Below are 20,745 nucleotides of genomic sequence, written 5' to 3'. Positions count from 1 at the left end.
GATCAAGAAACGCTTGCTGTACAAATTGACCCGATTAAAATGTTCATGCGTCTTTGGAAAATCGTACATGGGTGTAGAATTTTAGCACTAGTTTTACTCACCAGTTCGTATTGAGAATTTATGGAGTTTATAGAGATGATAATAGTGAATATTTTACGGAACTTGGTGTATTTTTCTAATATGTAAAATAAATATTTTACAAAAGAAGTGTTTGATTTTAATCAGTTACTTTTTTCCTTACTTCTTGAAAGTAAAATATTCATTCCTTGAAAGCTGGTAAGTGTTTGTGCTAGATATATTGTGGGATTCTAATGTACTAGCGATCTGATGCACTACGACCTCGCACACAGTAAACTAAGTGGTCATTGAACAAGTAATTCATGGCTGTAATTTAGTAGTATCTGTCCTAAATCTCGTGAATGTTACATCCGGACATTCGATTCGTGAATTGGTTGCGCACAACAAGAGGGTCGCAATGGGGTTTGTTTTTAGTAGTAACTTTTTACATACATGCATTCGAAGGTAACGACAAATGTTAACCATTGTGACAAATGACATGTTTGGCCTGTTTCAGCAACTCAACGTTTTCGTTTGATTGGCCAGCTTGTAATGACAACAGCTTTCGAGGTCAGTTGAACAGTCAAGTGTTACTTACCGAATCTGCGAAGGAATAATGAGTATTTTCTACATTTAAAGGTACTAACTGCTAATGTTAAAAGCTTTAGATGAAGGTTTAGCAGCGTGCAAAAAAGAAATTGGTTCGAAAATGTCAATTTTCATTTTACTGATATGCCAATTACATGTAACATTTCCGCTATTAAGGACAAAATAAACGTTTCTGTCTGAGGCTTTAAAATGACTGCATCTTATACTAAATCGGTCCCTCAGCAGCGTGTTTCTCCTCTAACGCTACCGCTACATCACAGATGCCAGGTAGTCGTGAAAAGTACATGACCGTTGATAAGACATTTATATTTTAATTTCTTACTTTTGATTTAATTTTGTCTTTCTTTTCTACAATATATTAGCATTAAATCTCTTTAGATAATCAAAGCAATTTCAACAATTATTATCTAATATCAAATGATAAAGCAATGGATTTGTCGAAATCTTAATAAAATGTTTGTGATGGCAGAGGTTTCTTAACCATAGAGCTGTGTGTATGAGATTAATATTAAATGACCGAAAATGGTCTTACATATGCTACATTTATATCAATATTACTTTGCAATATCCAGTAATATAGTTATATCCACCTCATGATTGTTTGTGTATCTTCAGCCCGAGTATAATCAATTTAAATAATACATGATGATATCATAATATTGTGATTTTAATTCCCGATTAAATTGTGAAAGTACTAACATTATTATCATTATTGGTTGTTTCTGTTCCATTTTCTTATTGTTAGCAATAGGACAATTGCTTGAATGCGATATGTGAAGCACGAGAATTATACGTTCAACGTTATCCGTCTTGAAACAACAAAACTGAAGTTCATAATGTATAACTGAATTGTTAAACTTTTTAATATACTAATAATCTGCATCCTACATTTACAGGGCTATCTCTTCTGAGAATTACAGAAATGTCAGACAATCCTTCGGAAACGAGCAACTATCTGCGATTCCTCGCTGTTTTTGTTGACATAGGAACAGAGCGGCTGTTGAAATTGTTATACCATTACCAGCCAAAAGAAACTATAAACACGTATCTTTCATCTGGAAAAGTTCGTAGTAAATTAGAGAAGGTACTACACGGGCAGAAATTTAAAAAAGTCACTTCAGGCTATGCCAATGTAGACGAGTTTGACGTTTCAGTTTTGGGCACACTACTCGACGAGCTGTTTACCGGTATCGTACCCCCTAACATAGCAACTGATCTTAAAAAACTACGGTCGATGCGAAATAAATTAGTTGGACATCGGCATAAAGCATCATTAACATCAGAGGAAACCGAGCAGATCTTTGGGGAACTGGAAATCATTTTAGTCCGAATTACTGGAATTGTTAAACCTAATGAGGAGGAACAACTTGCAAGAAAGATTGAAGCTTACAAAACGATGAAACTAGACTCGTCTCAGAAAGATATGTATTTGACCAAAATTAACGAATGGCATGATGAATTACAGGAAAAGGTACTTTTCCTTTTTATGTGCTTTTAAACAGAGAGTCTAGTTGAACATTTCAATATTGCTTGATAACGATGTCCCTATTACAATGTCTTTTATGTTAATGATAATGTAAATGTAGGTAAGAATTATCAGTTCGCTATATATTTATGTAATAATAATCCACTTTAGATCAAGTTAAATATCAGCTTTATTGTTACCGTAGTGTATATTAAAGCGTAAACAAGAGATCATTAATATACTACTTTTCAGTTCTTGTTGTGTCGTAGACGTACAAATTACAACAGTTCCATGATTGACAGCTGGAGACCTCTGTAATACTAACATATATGTTTAATATATTATAGGTTTCAGTATTACTCCAAGAGTCAGTTTTCATTTCATCCTCGAAACATTTTCTGCAAAAATAAATATTAGTCCAAATTTACTTGTCAGCACAAATTTATAATAATAAATTGTTAAAAAATGACACACGTTTACAATTAGACGTTTATGGATTAGAGTATTCAAACAATATCTATTTAAATACATAAATATCTAACATTGTCGGGTCAAAATGGATAGGAAACGCAACTTTTTAATCTCAGTTATAAGATTTTAGCTCTGAATCTTTGGCCTTTTAGGCATGTTTATGTGTATAAGTATAATTATTGCATATGTTACTAAATACAGTAACAAATTTGCAGTGAATTTAAACGTATTTGAGCAGCGTGAGGCCGATATTCGCGTTCATGTGAGCTGGTGTGCCAAAAATCCAATTCAAGCACACTTCTGGCTGTTCAAAACATCAAGATTTTATTTCCACTGGCAGAATGTCAAGTTTATACAAACTAACATTTATCTTACAAAAGAATACATGGTATGAATACATAATTTCGCTAGCTTCTTCTTCTATGGTGGTTGAAATAAGGCTGACACAAGAAACTACGGCACTAAAATAATTGAATTTAAAACAAATGTTCGAAAGGAAATGACGTTAGCGTCATCAGAAAACGTTCCCGCGCATTACATAAACATTTAAAGACGCTGTGTAACATGAAATTATTTTAATGTCGTTTTCACTTTAACAGTATTTAACGGAACATATGCAATAAAAAGGTTATAAAACATGGCTGGTGTGCCTTAATGCGGTATTGGCAGACTAGACCGATATTTGTCCTCAGGCTAAAATCCTCGGGCCAATACCTCACCTAGTACGCCAATATCGCCGTAAGGCACAGCAGCCTGGCATAATAACCTATAAATCATGATACTATGATGCAATGTTAGTATACTATGCATACACAAAATAACCTATGTTGCATGATTTATTTGCCAACAGGTCAAAGAACTTCTGGAGCAAACAAACGGTAAGTTGATATTTAATGAAACTTAAACTGTGATATCTTGTAATAGAATGAAACAACTATATTTCATTTGAGACGTACCTTTGCTTAAAAACTGGATATATATTGCGACTAAGCACTGTTAAACTGCATAATTATCTATTACCAGTTCTTATAATCCTACCTGCAAATAGAGACTATTGTGTTATCGTCAATCGGGAATGACGCGCTTTAGGTCTTACTCGTTCCCATAATATTAAATAAGTTAGTGGGAGAAGTACGACGTAATCTAGGTCGGCAGCACGGCGACGGTTACTTGCAGCAGGGAAATCAACATCTTAGACGCAGGCGGTCCTTCACATCCCCAGCCGGAAGTAGACATGTATGGTTCCACAGCTTCGTTTTATACTGATACAAAGACGAAACGCACCGTGCCATTTTCTTCCAACCCCTTGATTTCCACTAAACGACCACACAGGTACCGAATCAAGTGTGCCTTCTTTCAGGAATCTCACAATCCCATAGATTGTCCAAAGTATCCTGACGTCGCATTCAGACTAGTCGTCGTGAAAAAGAATCGACTATGTTTCAACTGCCTTGGTCCTCACATGCTCACATGTTCACATGATCTCCAGATGCAAGTCCCGTCGTACTTGCCAAAAGTGCATCAAAAAAAACATCACAGCCAGGAAACGCCCCCCGTCCCAACCGAGTAATCCTACACAGACTCAAACCAGTGACCCCAAGGCACCAGCTAAGCTTCCTATTCCCAAGCAGAAGTTGTGGAGACAGCCATTGCCCTGATATGTTCTAGGGAAAATCATTCTGTAGACGCAACCATCCTATTTGAAGAAGGATCACAAAGACGTTTGCGGAGGAATTACAACTGCAAAGGGAGACAACCGAAATGATTCGTTTGTCGACATTTGGCGGGAGGAGTGACGGAATTCAGCACCTTGATAGCATTACCATCTATCTGATTACCGATTCTCAGCAAAAAAATCCCTATCAACGCTTTAATTGTCCCGACCATAGCAAATCTCATTAATCACCTGAAAGATTCAAAGGTTAATTTACCATAATTACGTGGTTCCACAGCAGTGAAGTCGAACATTGGCTACCTTTTATCCTGACGTACACCTGATTCGAGTTCCAGAGATTCTACCCAGCATGCACTGAACGTCATCATTTCCGGTGCAGATGAAGTCCTCAGCCTACAGAAATTCTGGAAGCTAGAGAGCATGGGAATCACCGATAGTACCGACGACGAGAAGATCACAGACTACCTAGAGAGTTATCAGCAGAATGCCGTTCAGTATAGTAATGGAAAATATACTGTCCAGTTACCATAAAAAGAAGACCAGTCCCCACTTTCCACAAACTATCAGATTATTAAATGCAGAATTAAGAACACTATCAGACGACTAAGTGCAGAGCCAGAGATATTGCAAGATCATCACAGAGCAGAAAAGACAAGGCTTTATAGAGAAATTCGACGAAGATTCCTCGACAGCAAGAGTTCACTACATGCCCTACCAGTTAGTGAAGAAGTATTCCTCTACACCCTCATCAGAATTTTGTACGATTGCAGCTGCCACAAATTCTGCCGTCACTGAATGACTACCTGGAATCAACCCCACCCACCCTGAACGATTTGATTTCCCCGATTCCGGCACAACAGATACGCAGTTACCACAGACATTGAAAACGTGTTTCTTCACGTGGGCATGCACGAGAGTGACAGAGTTGTGACAAGATTCCTATGGCTACATGATTCTATCGATCACTGCAGCCGATTGCTTATCTACCGCTTCATTTGTGCTATTCGGCGCTACATGCTCACTGTTCATGCAAAATGCGACCCTTCTCAAGCATCTACATGTACGTTTGAACCCAAACCTCAAAGCAGCTACCATTATAGAGCAAGAGCTCTACGTAGACAACTTAGTATCTAGATTCACAAAGGAATTAGACCTCTTGCACTACTTCTGGGAATCCAGAACACTGATGTCCAACGCCGGTGTAATGAAGTATTTCGACCCCCATAGAATAACGACCCCCGGTCATTATTCTATAGAAAATGTAACTCCTTTCCTGTAAAATATTGACTCCCCTTATAAAAAACTGACTCCCTTTGAAAACTCTATAGAATAACGACCCCCGGTCATTATTCTATGGAAAAACTGACCCCTCCAAGTAAAATACTGACTCCCTAAAGATGACTCCCTTCGAATCTCATAGAATAACGACCCCGGTTATTATTCTATAGAAAAAGTGACTCCTTCCATGTAAAATACTCACTGCAGAAATTACTACATTCGAACTCTCATACAATATCGATTCCCGGACATTATTCTATTTAAAAAAGTTACTCTTTCCGTGTAAAACGCCGGCTCCTAAAAAGACTTTCGACGATAATATCTATTAAAAAGTGATCCCCACAAAACCTAATGGACAATTTTACTAGATCTACAACTCTAATACTCTCCATTGCCAATAGTTAACATTTTGATTGTACTACTACTATTGGTGCCGCTACTTCTATTGCTATTACTGCATGTACTTCTTCTACTACTACTACTACTACTACTACTACTTCTACTACTACTACTACAACTGCTACTACTGATACTACTATACCTGCTTCTACTAATACGTCTTGTACACCTACCTCTTCTTCTCCTGCTGCTGTTGTTGCTGTCACTTATTCCTCTGCTGCTGCTGCCGCCGCTGCTGCTGCTGCTGCTGCTGCTACTGCAACTGCCACTACCACTGCCACTACTACTACTTCTACTACTACTACTACTACTACTACTACTTTCTATTGTTGCCGCTACCGTACTTTACTGCCACTGCTAAGTATTGCAACTTCTATTAATACTAAGTTTTATGCTAGCAGTTTTTTGTGCAGTTTTCTTCTGAAGAATTACTTCATACCGAAGTTTGCAGGGATTATTGACACTGGTGTGTTTTGTGAACGTAGGCCTATTGTGAATTGTTATTTTCCTGAAAAAAATGTATACACCAAGATACAGCGTCTAGAAATAGAATCCCTTTTCCCGTTGCGGAATGCTCTGATTTCTGTGTCAAATGATGGTATCTCGGGCTAATGGTCAAACGGAAGGACGGACGGACGGACGGACGGACAAGGGCAAATCTATATGCCCCCTTCCCCCGAGTGGGGGTATAAAATGCAGCAATTAGGCCTTAGATACATGAGTTATCACTTAATTTGACCAAATGACCGGGGGTCGTTTTTTTAATGGGAGTCTATATTCTTCGTGAGGTTCAGTTTACTTCACGTGGGGGAGTCATAGTACTATGATCTGGAGGTCATAATACTATGACCGGGGGGTCACTTTTTCTATAGAATAATGACCGGGGGTCATTATTCTGTGGGGGTCGAAATAACTTCATTACACCGGCATGAACCTACGTTCCCGGACCTCTGACAGCGATAGTGTACGTCATACTGCAAATACAACATTACGACAGTAATGAATTTACCAATGTTGTAGGTTTAAGTTTGAACCCCGCTTGCTACATGCTGTCATTTCCTCTAAGAGATATTCCCCAACTAGACCAAGTGACGCAGAGAGCAGTCTTGAAGTATACATCACGCATATATGATCCACTAGACCTGCTTAGCTCCGTATCAGTCAGAACAAAGATACTACTACTATGGAAAAAGAGTTATGACTGGGATGTCTCGCTACCAAAAGACATACATCACACATGGCATACCCTTAGCCTCAAGTTGAATTCTGCTCAGACCATGACTTCCCCAGACAACTGTTGCCTACCACTAGTTCCGGGGTTGACGAGACCTCCGCGCACTTACACGTGTTTGTAGACGCCAGTATGACATCATATGGAGCTACAGCGTACATCTGCAATATCACCGACGCACGACTTATAATGGAGAAGAATCGAGTTGCACCCCTCAAGACGCTCACACTAACACAACTGGAATTGATGGCCACAGATCACATATTGGTCCGACAGCCGTCCTGCATTGGTTGAAGTCATCGCTTACCAATCAGTTTATATCCGCATATAAACTTCTAAAATACGAACACTTTACAAATTAATATGTATACTTGCATCTAATGTTTTGCTTTCTCATTTTTCAGATTTGAAGCTGTTCTTTAAAGGTGTAAGCGATAAATACTCCAGTTATGTAGCGCTGTTATTACACGCTGGACCCCTGGTTTTAACAGCTTATCTTAATGAAGCCATAAGGATGCAACGACAAACACTTGCAGAATTTCTCATTTACAACCGAGAGTTATTACAAACTGAACTCAACACTCAGGATGGCATAAAACAACTGTATCCCAGAATCGATGAAGGTGAAACCAGACCTAATACAGATATGAATACATGGGATCTTTATGTACTGGCAAACGTTATTTTGATAGTTTTCAGAAGATCCATGAAACGGAAGGAAAGACGAAACATTGAAGGTATACTGAGGGCAAGAGAAAACTATGCAGCAGAAGCAATTGAAGCATTAGACAGAGAAAGGTTTTCACACTGTTGTGAGAACCTAGTGCACAATATAATGTCGCTAGCTGAAGATTTAGACGAAGACATCGAATCTCAATGCGATGAGCTCATTAAAGCATATAGATCAGGAAAGAAAGACCGAGATGACCTAGATAAATACATGAAAAGGCTGAAATGCCATGACTTGGGAATTGTCAGTCTTTCTGAAAAATATGAAGGTAGTCACAAATTTCATAAAAACTATTATAGCTTTCTAAATACAAAACAATTATCAAGCAAATAACAGGCATCGAGATATTTTTAGGAAATTTATTCCATGGTTGATATCAAAATGTATATTCAAATACTTATTTGAAAGATGGCGCTTACTTAATGAACCAGATTGACATATAGTATAGATTACAAATTATAAGGCAAACGATTTTGTATGTTTTTTGTTTTAAAAAGGTCATAATGATGTAATATTTTTCATAGTGATTCACTCTTCAATTACCTACTTCTTCCCACACAAATGGTTTCGGGAAAGTTTAGTCTCATTTTTGTTTCAATTAAACTTTGATAATAATTCAACTACTTTGATATATTTTGACTGTTTAATAGTTTCAATGATTCTGACTTGTTTCAACTATATATGAACAAGGTCGCTGACTTCAAATCACTTGCCCCTCATCGATGTGGGTTTGAGCCTCACTCGGGGCGTTGAATTCTTCATGTGAGGAAGGCATTCATTTGACTTACAGAAGGTCAGTGGTTCTACCCAGGTGCCCACTCGTGATGAAATAATGCACGGAGGGGCACCTGGGGTCTTCCTCCACCATTAAAGCTGGAAAGTCACCATATGACCTATCATGTGTCGGTACGACGTTAAATTCAAAAAATAAAAATAATAAATGAACAAAAAATGACAAAAACCCACTACTTTGATTCAGTGTTGTTGTATTTCCTAGTCCTTTGGGATCATGGAGTCCACTCAATGTGCATGGGTAATATAGATCCGCTTAAGCCTGTGCTAGAGGGCGTGAGGGTGTTGCACTTCCCACTACCTCTCATGAACAGACTTAATCAAACCAAGTCTGCCATTATTTTGCTTGGTTGCATTCTGTGCTTCCAAAGGATCTTCTTACTGATTTTATTGCATAAACGTTGTGTTGTTCATTGTCAGACATTTGTTCAGGTTGTATTGAAATTCTAATCTTGTTAAATATTTTATTGTTTAGATCATATAAAGAAACTCAAGCAAGCAGTTGAAGAAACTGACGAAGCTAGAATTGACTTCAAAAAGTGGCCTGGTAATATTTTAAACGTATTTTCACAGATAAAATTTGCAAAGACAAATCTGAGAGTACACTCAAGATACGAAGTTAAATGAATGAATTGAAACATGTATATGACCTTAAAGATACAAACACAAGAAAAAGCAATGTTGTTTATTAACAATGTGTATTTGATAATAGATATTACATACCTGATTACCATTTTAAACCGTCGTTTTCAGAAATCGAGATCAAAATTCAAGTAACTTGTGAAGACCCAGAGAAAAGAAAACAGGCAGAGCTACTTATCCAAAAGTCACTCGGTTATTCAAACGAAGAAATAGAGAGTGGTCAAGAGATTTCCGCACTACTTGAAATCAGACAAAAGATTGAAAATATGCCATCAGTTCACGTAGTTGCTGTTAAACAGAACAGTGTTATATTAGCAGTAAGATGTGAATCTAAGCAAGGTTTACTACAGTTGATAGACTTCATAGTCGGTCAAGGATTTAAAGAAAATCTTAATGAGTCCGCTTTTGAATTAGATGATATCTTTAACGAGACATTCTGCTTGCAAGGGTATTTCACGCTAGAAAGTGTGTTAGAAAGTGTTCGAAATGCTCACTCAGGTAATAATGTTTTCAGTACCTTAACCTTTACCCATTACTTAAATGAAGCGGTCCATCATTCTATTTGGACAGTACCACTTTTATTCAAAGGGGTGCTCACTGAAATTAGCTCACTGACAGAATAGCGAACAGTTCAGACCGTGGCTGATCTTGGTCTGTACAGGTAACAAAGGTAGAATCATTTGCCGCAAGCAGGCTTAAGGTTAAAGAACCTGTATTGTAAGAAAGACAGTAAATATAGCACCAATGCATAAACCCGTGAAAATGTCGAGGTAATAAAATAATATAAATCAAGAAACTTTTCTTCCATCATGTTACATTAAAATATATCTTTCGAAATTCAAAAATAATTTGAAAAGAATGAAGCAAGTATTTATTTTATTTTCCTGGTCACTGGTACATTTATTATAATTGCATCAATTTATGTTTCTGAATATAGAGAGGATGCGCTTTTATATTTTTTACATAAACAAGTGTCTGCTGATATTTGTCCGATCAATATAATCGAATAGTTTGCTGTAAATCTACACATTTAAGATTTTATAATTTATGTTAACTAGCACATTTGAACAGTAACAGCTATACTGTAAGTGTACTTATATTAGCGCAAACGCCTTGAACTGAGTAGTTTCGACTTATTAGCGCGTACTTGTATTAGCGCAGTATCACCAGCGTTAAAACAGCCAGTTGGTGGCTGAATGGTATTCGTAATGAAATCGGTCAGGCACGCACATAAAAATGCATACGTCTACAGTATGACATAAAATCTACATTCGTTAGATTAGTGTTAATCTGTATGCTGTAAATTTGTACATGTACGCTGTGCAGACTGGTGATAATTGTTTTTTTTTCAAATTTGCACATTTCTTTTCAAAGCAGTATAATGTTATGGTGACACTTGTTATTAGCGCGACCGGACAAACTGGCGATCTACTCCGAAGTTGTTATATACCATGTTTATGTACAAAGGAGAAGAAAAAATAGCAGCTTAATCTACAAATATAGATGACTTTTGTACTAATATTCAAACAGGTTAAATTATTCTATTAAAAAAAGCTGCAGAATAATAGTTAGGAATGCAGTTATTGTCGTATTTACACCATTAGTATATATTTCTCTGTGTTGTGTTGCATTGTGATTACGGTATTTTCAGTACTATAAATATCACTTTTTAAGCCTTTCATTTCAGTCTAATATGAGCGCTGGACACGAATTCGCGCATGCCCGATCCCGCTAATAGCGCAAAAATTAGTACTCTGCTAATATGAATGCACTTAGATTATGGTGTGAAAATCGTAAATGGTGTGAAATTTGTAATGTTTTGGATGTAGATACTCATCTTAATAAAAAACACTTACAGATACTAGTACCAGAATGGAATAAAATACCTCTCTAATATTTGAAAATCTGGTAACTGCGCAATACAATTTTGTAATTTCAGACAATTTTCAGTCGGAGCAAGATGAGGGTTTCATCCTGCCAATAGCATGCTCTTCGCCAGAAGGTATGAGACAAGTCTTACAGTTCTTTGAGAGTGATCAAACTACAAATTGTTTCAACAGGGTTGCTGAGGGTCTTACGCATCATGTTAATGCAAAAATATCCTTGAATGTCACTGTTGATTCTAAGGGATTGCAAGGCGTGTTATGAAGACGCTGGTAAGAAGAATTAAAGTGAAAGTTAGGACTAATTTTATGGGATATTTCACGAACTAGTAGTCGCAAACATGCAACACGGCCGAAATACAGTTTAAAAGGGGAGCTAGGAGCCGAACCGTCATATAAGTATACGTCGAACTCGCATTTGAATAATGTCTCGATTGGGAAAACTCCTCAGCATCGAAGTCAGACTGCTCAATTAAACTTGATAATATACTATTACTGTAACTGGTTGAAGTTGCAGATAAAAATATCCGACTCGGATGCAACAGTTCCCCGAGAGCCGGATATTCATATCTGCACATTAAAACAGTAATAGATATTTTTGCACACCTAATTCTACAAATTATAAATCAAAGAAAATAAAACGTATGCCTGTCGTTATACCAATATCTAAACGAGGCGCAGCAACTTAACATTCGTAAAGAGAAATTACGTCCTGGCATTTCAAAGACAAACAACAACATTGCGTTCCGATTTGGTGTTAATATCTAAGGCTTTATAAGTTCGCCAGACGACAATACAGCACGAGAGTAATCTGGCATGGAGTTTGCTGGCATGTGTGAAATCAATGGAGACGCTTATCTGGTCTGCAAGAAATATGCAATGAATTGCATTGACGATAGATAATTCATGAACAGACTAATTAAACCGAGTCTGCTATTATTCTTGGTTGCATTCTATGCTTCCAAGGGATGTTTTATAGATTTTATTATGAAAATAAACTTTACCATTTGTACTTTGGGAGTTTCACAATACTTCTGTGAATAATAGCCTTAGAAAAAATCTAAATATCAATTTTATACCTATCTAACCAAACTTACATAGTAATATTTTTTGACTGTCAGTGAACTTATTTTTACCTTTCAGAAAACAGAAAATTTGAGCGTGCTGTTCAGCACCGGGAACATTCTGAATACCGTGGAGAAATTTATGAACGTGAGCGGAAATATTTCTCTGACAGAGAATCAATGCACGGAATTTCACCAGACAGTAGACAGGTTAAAAAAATAAAAAAATCATGAAAGTTAAAAACAAGAACATATAACAGATATTCAGTTTTTTCCCCTCCCACCCCCAAAACTTTTGAGGGTTACTCAGATTAATCTGTGTCTGTCGGATATTTGTCCCTCAATTCGTTCGTCCGTATTTGCGTCGTACAAAAAATGACCTAGAGTAATGAAAAATAATTTTCGTTATTTAGCATGTGAAGTTGTGTATCTGCGGTTAATTTGGGATTACACTCAGTACTAGAGTTTGTACAAAGAAGTTTTTGACCTAGAAGTATTAAACATTATAGTATTGTTAATCAGCATGTGACGTAGGTGTTTCATTTGGGAATTCACTCAGTCGGGCCAGAGTTGTGGTCCTTAACTCAAAATATATAAGAGGCTTTAACGTTTTAGTCGAATATACTACAAGAAGTATTTTACCCAGAGTCATGACACCATAAAAGGAATATTATTCAGCGTGTAAAGTTGAAGTTGTGCATCTGAGTTTTTGTTTAGGATTTCACTCTATTAGACTAGACTATGGCCCTTGGCTTAGTCAAAGTATGCATTAAGGGCCTACAAATTTGTTGCACACGCTATTCAAAATATTTTGACCTAGAGTGAGTCGTTTTAGGAATGTTGTTCAGCATGCGACGTTGAATACCTGGTGTTTCGTTTGGGATTTAACTCAGCCAGGCCAGAGTTATGGTCCTTAACTTAGTAAAAATATGCATAAGGGGCCTTAAATTTGTGTCACACGTATCTTCAAAAGTATCTCAGAAGGTATTAAACCTGAAATATTAAAAGGAATGTTGTCAAGCTTGCAAGATTTTATTTGGACTATACCCCCTCCTTCCTCTGGGATGTCTCACATCCAAATCCAAGGTAATATGAAAGTTTAATTAGGCTTACATTGTCAACAAGTATCGTATAACCGCAAATAGTAGCAAGAAGAGAGAGCACCAGCCTGAGTGTTCTACGGACACACAAACATTTAAAAATGGGTTCTTGTAACCTATTAGGATCCGTGGTGTAAACTTATTATCTCAAAAGTATTTTGGTAAAAGATTTATTTTATACCCATTTTGCTTGAAACCTTCCTTTGTGTTTCTGTCCAAGAATTTCATACCATTTAAGTATCTTTGAAAGTTAAAATTCATATTTCTATCTTAATTATGACAAATAACACAACCAGTGATTAAACAGATGCCATGAAAGAAGAAACACATTAAATAAGAATGAAATAATTGTTATAGTTCTAAATATATTTCATTCTGTTATAAATTTGATCAGAATTTGTTGGATTTGTAAACAGCTGGGACTCAAACGATAGAGCATGACATAATAAATCAATCAGAGACAAACTTTCATCTTCTTTAAAACGATACGCAAATCTTGTGTTATTTTATGGTTTTTTTTAGCTCCTTACTATAGATATGAATTTTTCTTTTAGAATTTAAACGTTCAGCAAAATGAAATTCAGCAGGCTTTGAACAATGAGCTCCGAACAGAAAAAGAACGTGTCGTGGCTCTTCAGCATGAGAAAAGTATTGTTGAAAGAGAGAAGATGGAAGCTGAAAGACAGCTTGTAAGATTATTTTTAAGATGGCTAATAACTCTTCATGAATTTTATACTATAAAATCGTCATGGTTTTTATCATCTTTGTTATACACATGTATTTATAAGGTACATTGACCTATATATTTTGGAAAGGGTTTTAAGTCCCTAAATATATAACAATACTAGGATCTTAGAGTGTATGAAAAGATATGGGTTACTAAATGGAATAAAATATCTCACCAATATTGTACCAAGACTCACAGCCGGGTGTACTCACCTGCATCAAAATGTTCTGCTGCATTATTTTACCGTTTTTCCATTTTAGTGAGCCATGTCTCAGAGTTTTGATATCGGTTTAAAAAATCAAATGTCTTTTGCGTGACTGTATAAATAAAGACTTAAAAAGATAAATAGAATGAACAAATAATATTAGGTTATCTAGATCAGAATATCTGTTAACTATCGTTAGTTTCTACTGTATGTAAATGTTCTCCTCGTACTGGCTTGTAAATGTATTTATATTCATCACAGTATTCTAACATAATTTGAACGAACTTTTTTCTACAAATGACATAGGCAAGTACCATTTTAATATATCAAAGACATATTTAATTTTCCGTATTGGGTGTTGAAGTTATTCAGTGATTGTTTTATTACGTCTCCCCATCCCACATTTTCCAATCAATAACTGGATAACCATTTGACCTAGAACCTTTAAACTTCTTAGGGCGATAGAACTTATGGAGTACATGACCCATTTGGGATCACTCTATCACAAAGCAAGGTCAAAGGGGCCTGAACATAGAAAACAGTTTCCGATCAATTTGGTCCAGGATGTAGAAACTATATAGGATGAGGGGATTGCTGGACACGCAGGGTAGATTATTCTCCTTGATTTTAGGGTAACTCGATCAAAGGTCAAGGTCACAGGGGCCAGAACATTAAAAACAGTTTCCGTTCAATTACTTGAGAACTACCCAGAATGTTGAAACTTCATAGGATGATTGGATATGCAGAGTAGATAACCCTGATTATTTGGCCACTCGATCAAAGGTCAAAGTCACAGGGACCACACCATGGAAAACCGTTTCCGGTCAAAAACTTAAGAACCATTTGACACAAAATCTTCAAACTTTATAGGGTGTTAGGACTTACTAAGTAGATAGCCCCTCTTTCTGGAATGTTGCAAAAACCTTATCCAATTCATAACTTGAAAACCGATTGACCAAGAATGTTGAAACTTTGTAGGATTATGCCTATTGCATTGTAGCCACTAAGCCAATCATCAGTGCCTCTTTGACTTTTGCTCCTGCCTCCTATTGACCTCTTGTCTATTACTGCTACGCTTTTGGGGAGACGTGCGCTTTTCTACAAAAGCATCATGTATACGAAAATCTTGATTCGCTCTGTATATGAAGTTAAATTTACGTTCATTAAAGCTTTTCAGGTTTAACCCTTTACTCCATACAGATACAATAGTATTGATTATTGATACCCAATACACTCAGTAGCATTATCTGTACACTATCTCCATACAGGTTATTGGAGAAAAATGCAAAATTTATACCTGTGTTACTCAGATCAAAATTAGTCTATGAATACTTGTTTTAACCATTTAGTGTCCAGCATAATTTATTTTTTGAATTAAATTTCCTTTCTGATGGTATATTTTTCATAATTTTGTGATAAATATTTTTCACAATAGAAAGCTACAAACCTAAGACCTTAGAATATTATTATAATTTAGCTGTTTTATGCATGTGATACAACAGAAAAGAAATATTTTTAATGAAAGACTAGAAAAGTCTATATTAAGTGATTTTCAAAATAAGCAAACCCATTTAATTAATCATTAAAATCTACACCCCTACCAAACTTACAGAACTTCATAGATCATAAAATTAATTAATTACATAATGTTTTGATAAGGAGCACTGATCAAAGACACTTTCTATAAAATGTGTTGATCCACATCATAAATAATGATGCAAAAACACCCTAATTGCTTTGTTTTGACAGCTGTGCACAATAAACACACTTTCAAGGGGTCCAGGTCAATTAGCATAAATTCCATAATGTTGACAAGTGATCTATGGATTTTAATGGTTGTTATGGTAACCACACCTTTTATTACACCAATCTTATGTCTCACTTTTACATAATTTGCCATAGTTGAATGATAGAATGCAAATAATAACTTGTTTTGGGGTCACCTATGTACTTTTCCATCCATCAATAGCTGTCCTAATATATATAAAGTCAGTGTGATTTTCAGAAAATGCCACCTGAATTAAAAGTGATAATTATCAATAAATTACAATTATAACCACAAGTTTTTCTGAAACTGATCTTTTATTAACAGTTTAAACTTCACAAATATGCTTTCTGTGGGCTTCATTGCCAATATATTTTATTGGTATTTTGCATTTAAACTATCAGTGTAGTAGAATGCGATAAAAGGAGTATCTATGGAGTAATGCATAAATGCGTTAAAAGGAGTATCTGTGGAGTAATGCATAGATGCGTTAAAAGGAGTATCTATGGAGTAAAGGGTTAAAAGATTTGGCACATTTTCGCATGGAGCGCATTAATCCAATCGCCATTTGTGACATTACATTTCAGGAAGAGGCCGAGGTCAGAATAGACGCACTTGAGAAAGAATGGCGTAACGTGGAGAAAATTATAGAAGAGGTTGGCTTTTGACTTGATATAATCAATTGTCTAATCTTCTGTTATCAGGAAATCTGATACAAATGTATAGGACTCCTTTGAAATAGAATATGAATCAATCCAGTCATTCAAATTTTTTAAACTCACGGACTGCATGAAACTTGTGAAATTAAACAAACAACATTTTTGACCACTGTAAACCACCAATAAACAGATACCACAGGAATTAACTCAATACAGTATTGTTTAGACGAATGGGTAAAGGTAGATTTTGATAGTTGTAAAAATACACAGCTTTTGATTATATGTTATTAATGTAATGTTGTAACTTTTGAACTTCAGAATCAGAGACGTGAACGTGAAATGCGAAGTCAGATTGCGGAACTTGAAGTAGAGAATTCACGACTCGCCTATCAAATATACGAAATAGAGACGACAGAACGGGATATTGAAAGAACTAAAGCAATCCATAGAAAGACAAATGTATTGGAAATAAGTTCTAATTAATTTGATCTTCCGTTTAAACACGTAAACGTTTTGTTCATCAGCGCCACATTTTGCATAGGGTTTTACCGTTAGCCTGATGGCGGCAAGTGGATCTGCTTTTGCAACCAATGGTCTGCACAGTTCGCTATTCAGTCAGTAAATGCTTAGTGAACACCCCTTCACAACCCTTTACAGCCCCACGGGATTCCCCTTTACAAGCTTACATTTTATATGACATAGATAAACTTCCGTAAACTTTATAGGAAATACGTAAGAACTTACGGTAACACATTCAATAAAATCTATTAGGAGATCCTTTGGAAACATAGAATGCAACCAAGCAAAATATGATAACAGACCCATTTGTGGCTGAGTCTGTTCAAAACTTGGACTGGGTGTTTGGAAAAATACGTTTGGAGTATCTAGAACTTGTCTAAAGCAGTGATAAAACTTTCCAACATTTGCATATGCACATAACCGTACAACTGATTAGGATCATATTTCAGTTTGACAGTCAATCTGCTATGGATCGCACCACTCCAAGTAGAGACACTACTGAAACTATACATCAGATACAAAAGCTGCAGGCTCAGTTGGAACAAACAAAACAACAGTTCATTCAAAGGTTAAGTATTGTAGCTTATTTATTCTCTTGAAAAAATTGTTATTCAAAAGTTTACAAATATTTTTATTAGTTGAAATGACATTTTATGAAATTAGCCCGAAAGCAAAAATATGCTATGATAAACATCGAATAAAAAAATATATTACATGTGAGTCCTATCATAGAAAATTTTCAAAACTGGTATTTATTTACACCTTTTTATGAATTTGCATACTAGTAAGTGTAAAACCCTAAACATGAAATACATATATGTGGTACAATTGTTGCATTCAATGTCTCTGAAATGAGCGAAGTTCTTGGGTAAATGGTCCTAGATCTTTCTCTTAATACATTTGTTCATAACAAACCTTACTGATATTCGGTGTTACTAATATTAGAAATCTTTGTTATTATAACAGATCGTTAGGCGCAGATAACGTTATGCCCACTACTTTTAAAGAAACTGCTATCATTTTGCTGACTTATGTTCACCTTTCCTTTCATGTGAGACGTCATGAATATTTTAATGCCTTTTGTATTTCTAATTAGAGAGAACACGTTACTTGCCAGGTAAGTAATCGTACAAAGACAAAGTCTGTCTTTATCCTATCTTTATCCTATCTTTATATGGTTAAATAGAACGTTCCTAATATATATTTATTTGTCTGATCATTGGTATTGAGGTTTATTTACTTGATTGTTCTTCTTTTTGTGTATCGGTGCCATACTGTTTGTGGGAAATGAGATACTGCAAACATTGCGCAATTGACATTTAGGTAATCTTCCAAATTCTGAATATGTACAGTCCTTAATCCATTAAAAATTTGTCTGGCAAGTGCAATTTTGTTTCATTTTTACTGATATATGCGATGTAATCTTTGTTTGTTTCTCTTTTAAGCACATATTGTCTCGCGCATTTAAATGTCCAGAACTGTTGGTCACAATTTCAAATTTCTTTGATAAATTAAATAATGATTTGGAAAAAGCTGTCTGTTTAAAAAATGAAGCTGTTCAAACTATAGTAATCTCAACTTTGTTTTATTTCTTTTGAAATGATCTAAGAAAAAGCCTTTGGAGACGGAGACAAAAATGAAATTTAACGTTTTCGCATTGTTAAAAACAATAGTATTTAACTACATAACTAAATTAAACTCTACAAAGCGTTATATTTATGCACGGCTGTAAAAGTGTAAAACGACATTTATAGCAAACTATCATCAATATGTTTGTTTCTTCTCCTTGCACAGCCTAGTTATGCTAGCCTTTAAGGCAGAAAGTCATTTAAATATGTTCCTAGCACAGTCTTGTTATGCTGACCTTGACGGCAGAATGTCACTAAAATGTTCTCCTAGCACAGCCTTATTATGCTGTCCTTTACGGCAGAATGTCATTAAAATGTGTTCCTAGCACAGCCTTGTTAGGCTGACCTTATCACTAAAATGTTCTATTTGCACAGCCTCTTTATGCTGGCCTTTACGACAAAATGTCGTTAAAATGTGTTCCTAGCACAACCTTGTTAAGCTGGTCTTCACGACATAATGCCACTAAAATGTTCTCCTTGCACAGCCTTGTTATGCTTGCCTTTACGACAGAATGCCATTAAAATGTTCTCCTTGCACTGTCTTGTTATGTAGGCCTTCACGGCAGAATGCCATTAAAATGTTCTCCTTGCACTGCCTTGTTGTGCTGGCCTTCACTGCAGAATATTACTTAAATGTTCTCCTTGCACAGCGTAGTTATGCTGGCCTTTACGACAGAATGTCATTAAAATGTTCTCCCAGAAAAGCCTTGTTATGTTGGCCTTTACGGCAGATGGTCATTAAAATGTTCTCTATGCACTGCCTCGTTATGCAGGCATTTACCACCGAATGTTACTAAAAATGTTCTCCTTGCACGGCCTATTTATGCTGGTTTTACGGCAAACAGCCTTGTTATGCTGGCCTTCACGGCAGAATGCCATTAAAATGTTCTCTTTGCACTGCCTTGTTATGCAGGCTTTCACGGCAGAATCCCATTAAAGTATTCTCCTACTTCTGCCATGTTATGCAGGCCTTTACGACAGAATGGCATTGAAGTGTTCTCCTTGCACTGGCTTGTTATGCAGTTGGTCACGATAAAATGACATTCAAACGTTTTCATTGCACTGCCTTAAAATGTTCTCCTTGCACAGCCTATTTATGCTTGTTTTACGACAAAATGTCATTAAAATGTTCTCCTAGCACAGCCTTGTTATGCTGGCCTTTACGTCAGAGTGTCAGTTAAATGTTTTCCTTGCACAGCCTTGTTAAGCTGTCCTTCAGGATTTCACGGCAGAATCCCATTAAAGTATTCTCCTTGTTCTGCCATGTTATGCAGGCCTTCACGACAGAATGGCATTGAAGTGTTCTTTTTGCACTGCCTTGTTGTTATGCAGGCTTTCACGACAATATGACATTCAAACGTTTTCATTGCACTGCCTTATGCAGGTATATTCCAGAAATGCGTCTACTTTTATAAAGTAATAATCCATTCTAGTTTGTATTGTAGTCTTTTTGTCATAAAAAGCAAAGATGAATATCGTTATTATATATCTTCTACTAATTAAATACTGAAAGATAAAATTTACTAGATATTCTGAGTTCAATCATTTTTAAAGTTAAGTTTATTTGTTTTAATTGTTCGAAGATTTAAAAAGCTATTACTTGTTTTCTTTGTAAATTAAGATGGCATTGAAGCACTGTGGTACGGAAGAGCACTAGTGACAGGTGCGTTTTATTAATTAACTCGAAATTTTGAGATACTATCTAGAAATTTCGGGTTACTATCTCGAAAAATTGAGATATTTAACTCGAAATTTCGAGATACGTAATTCGAAATTTCGAGATAGTTACTCAAAATTTAGAGTTAACAAGTCAACATTTAGAGTTCAGTTACTCGAAATTTAGAGT

The 20,745-nt window shown here is 35.9% G+C and overlaps 1 protein-coding gene across 3 annotated transcripts in view; it reads left to right on the top strand.

The window, feature by feature from the left end:
• Positions 1–549: 549 nt before the first annotated feature.
• LOC128552974 (myosin heavy chain, non-muscle-like) overlaps positions 550–20,745 on the top strand; it is a 30,204-nt gene continuing 10,008 nt past the window's right edge. The window contains exons 1-13 of one of the 3 annotated variants that reach the window (XM_053534071.1): positions 550–696; positions 1,563–2,137; positions 3,453–3,480; positions 7,590–8,183; positions 9,183–9,254; positions 9,461–9,847; positions 11,289–11,351; positions 12,376–12,506; positions 13,951–14,085; positions 16,681–16,749; positions 17,071–17,190; positions 17,721–17,839; positions 18,368–18,388. In XM_053534071.1, the coding sequence (XP_053390046.1) occupies positions 1,589–2,137; positions 3,453–3,480; positions 7,590–8,183; positions 9,183–9,254; positions 9,461–9,847; positions 11,289–11,351; positions 12,376–12,506; positions 13,951–14,085; positions 16,681–16,749; positions 17,071–17,190; positions 17,721–17,839; positions 18,368–18,388 (2,288 nt within the window). In that variant the 5' untranslated portion in view covers positions 550–696; positions 1,563–1,588. Of the gene's footprint in view, positions 697–1,562; positions 2,138–3,452; positions 3,481–7,589; positions 8,184–9,182; positions 9,255–9,460; positions 9,848–11,288; positions 11,352–12,375; positions 12,507–13,950; positions 14,086–16,680; positions 16,750–17,070; positions 17,212–17,720; positions 17,840–18,367; positions 18,389–20,745 lie in introns of all 3 variants that reach the window. The other 2 variants (XM_053534070.1, XM_053534072.1) reach the window with 2 other exon arrangements.

The sequence above is a fragment of the Mercenaria mercenaria genome, unplaced genomic scaffold (genome assembly GCF_021730395.1).
Source record: "Mercenaria mercenaria strain notata unplaced genomic scaffold, MADL_Memer_1 contig_3339, whole genome shotgun sequence".
Taxonomy (NCBI): domain Eukaryota; kingdom Metazoa; phylum Mollusca; class Bivalvia; order Venerida; family Veneridae; genus Mercenaria; species Mercenaria mercenaria.
Note: the sequence above shows the minus strand (reverse complement) of the source record. Positions and strands in the feature narration are given on the sequence as shown.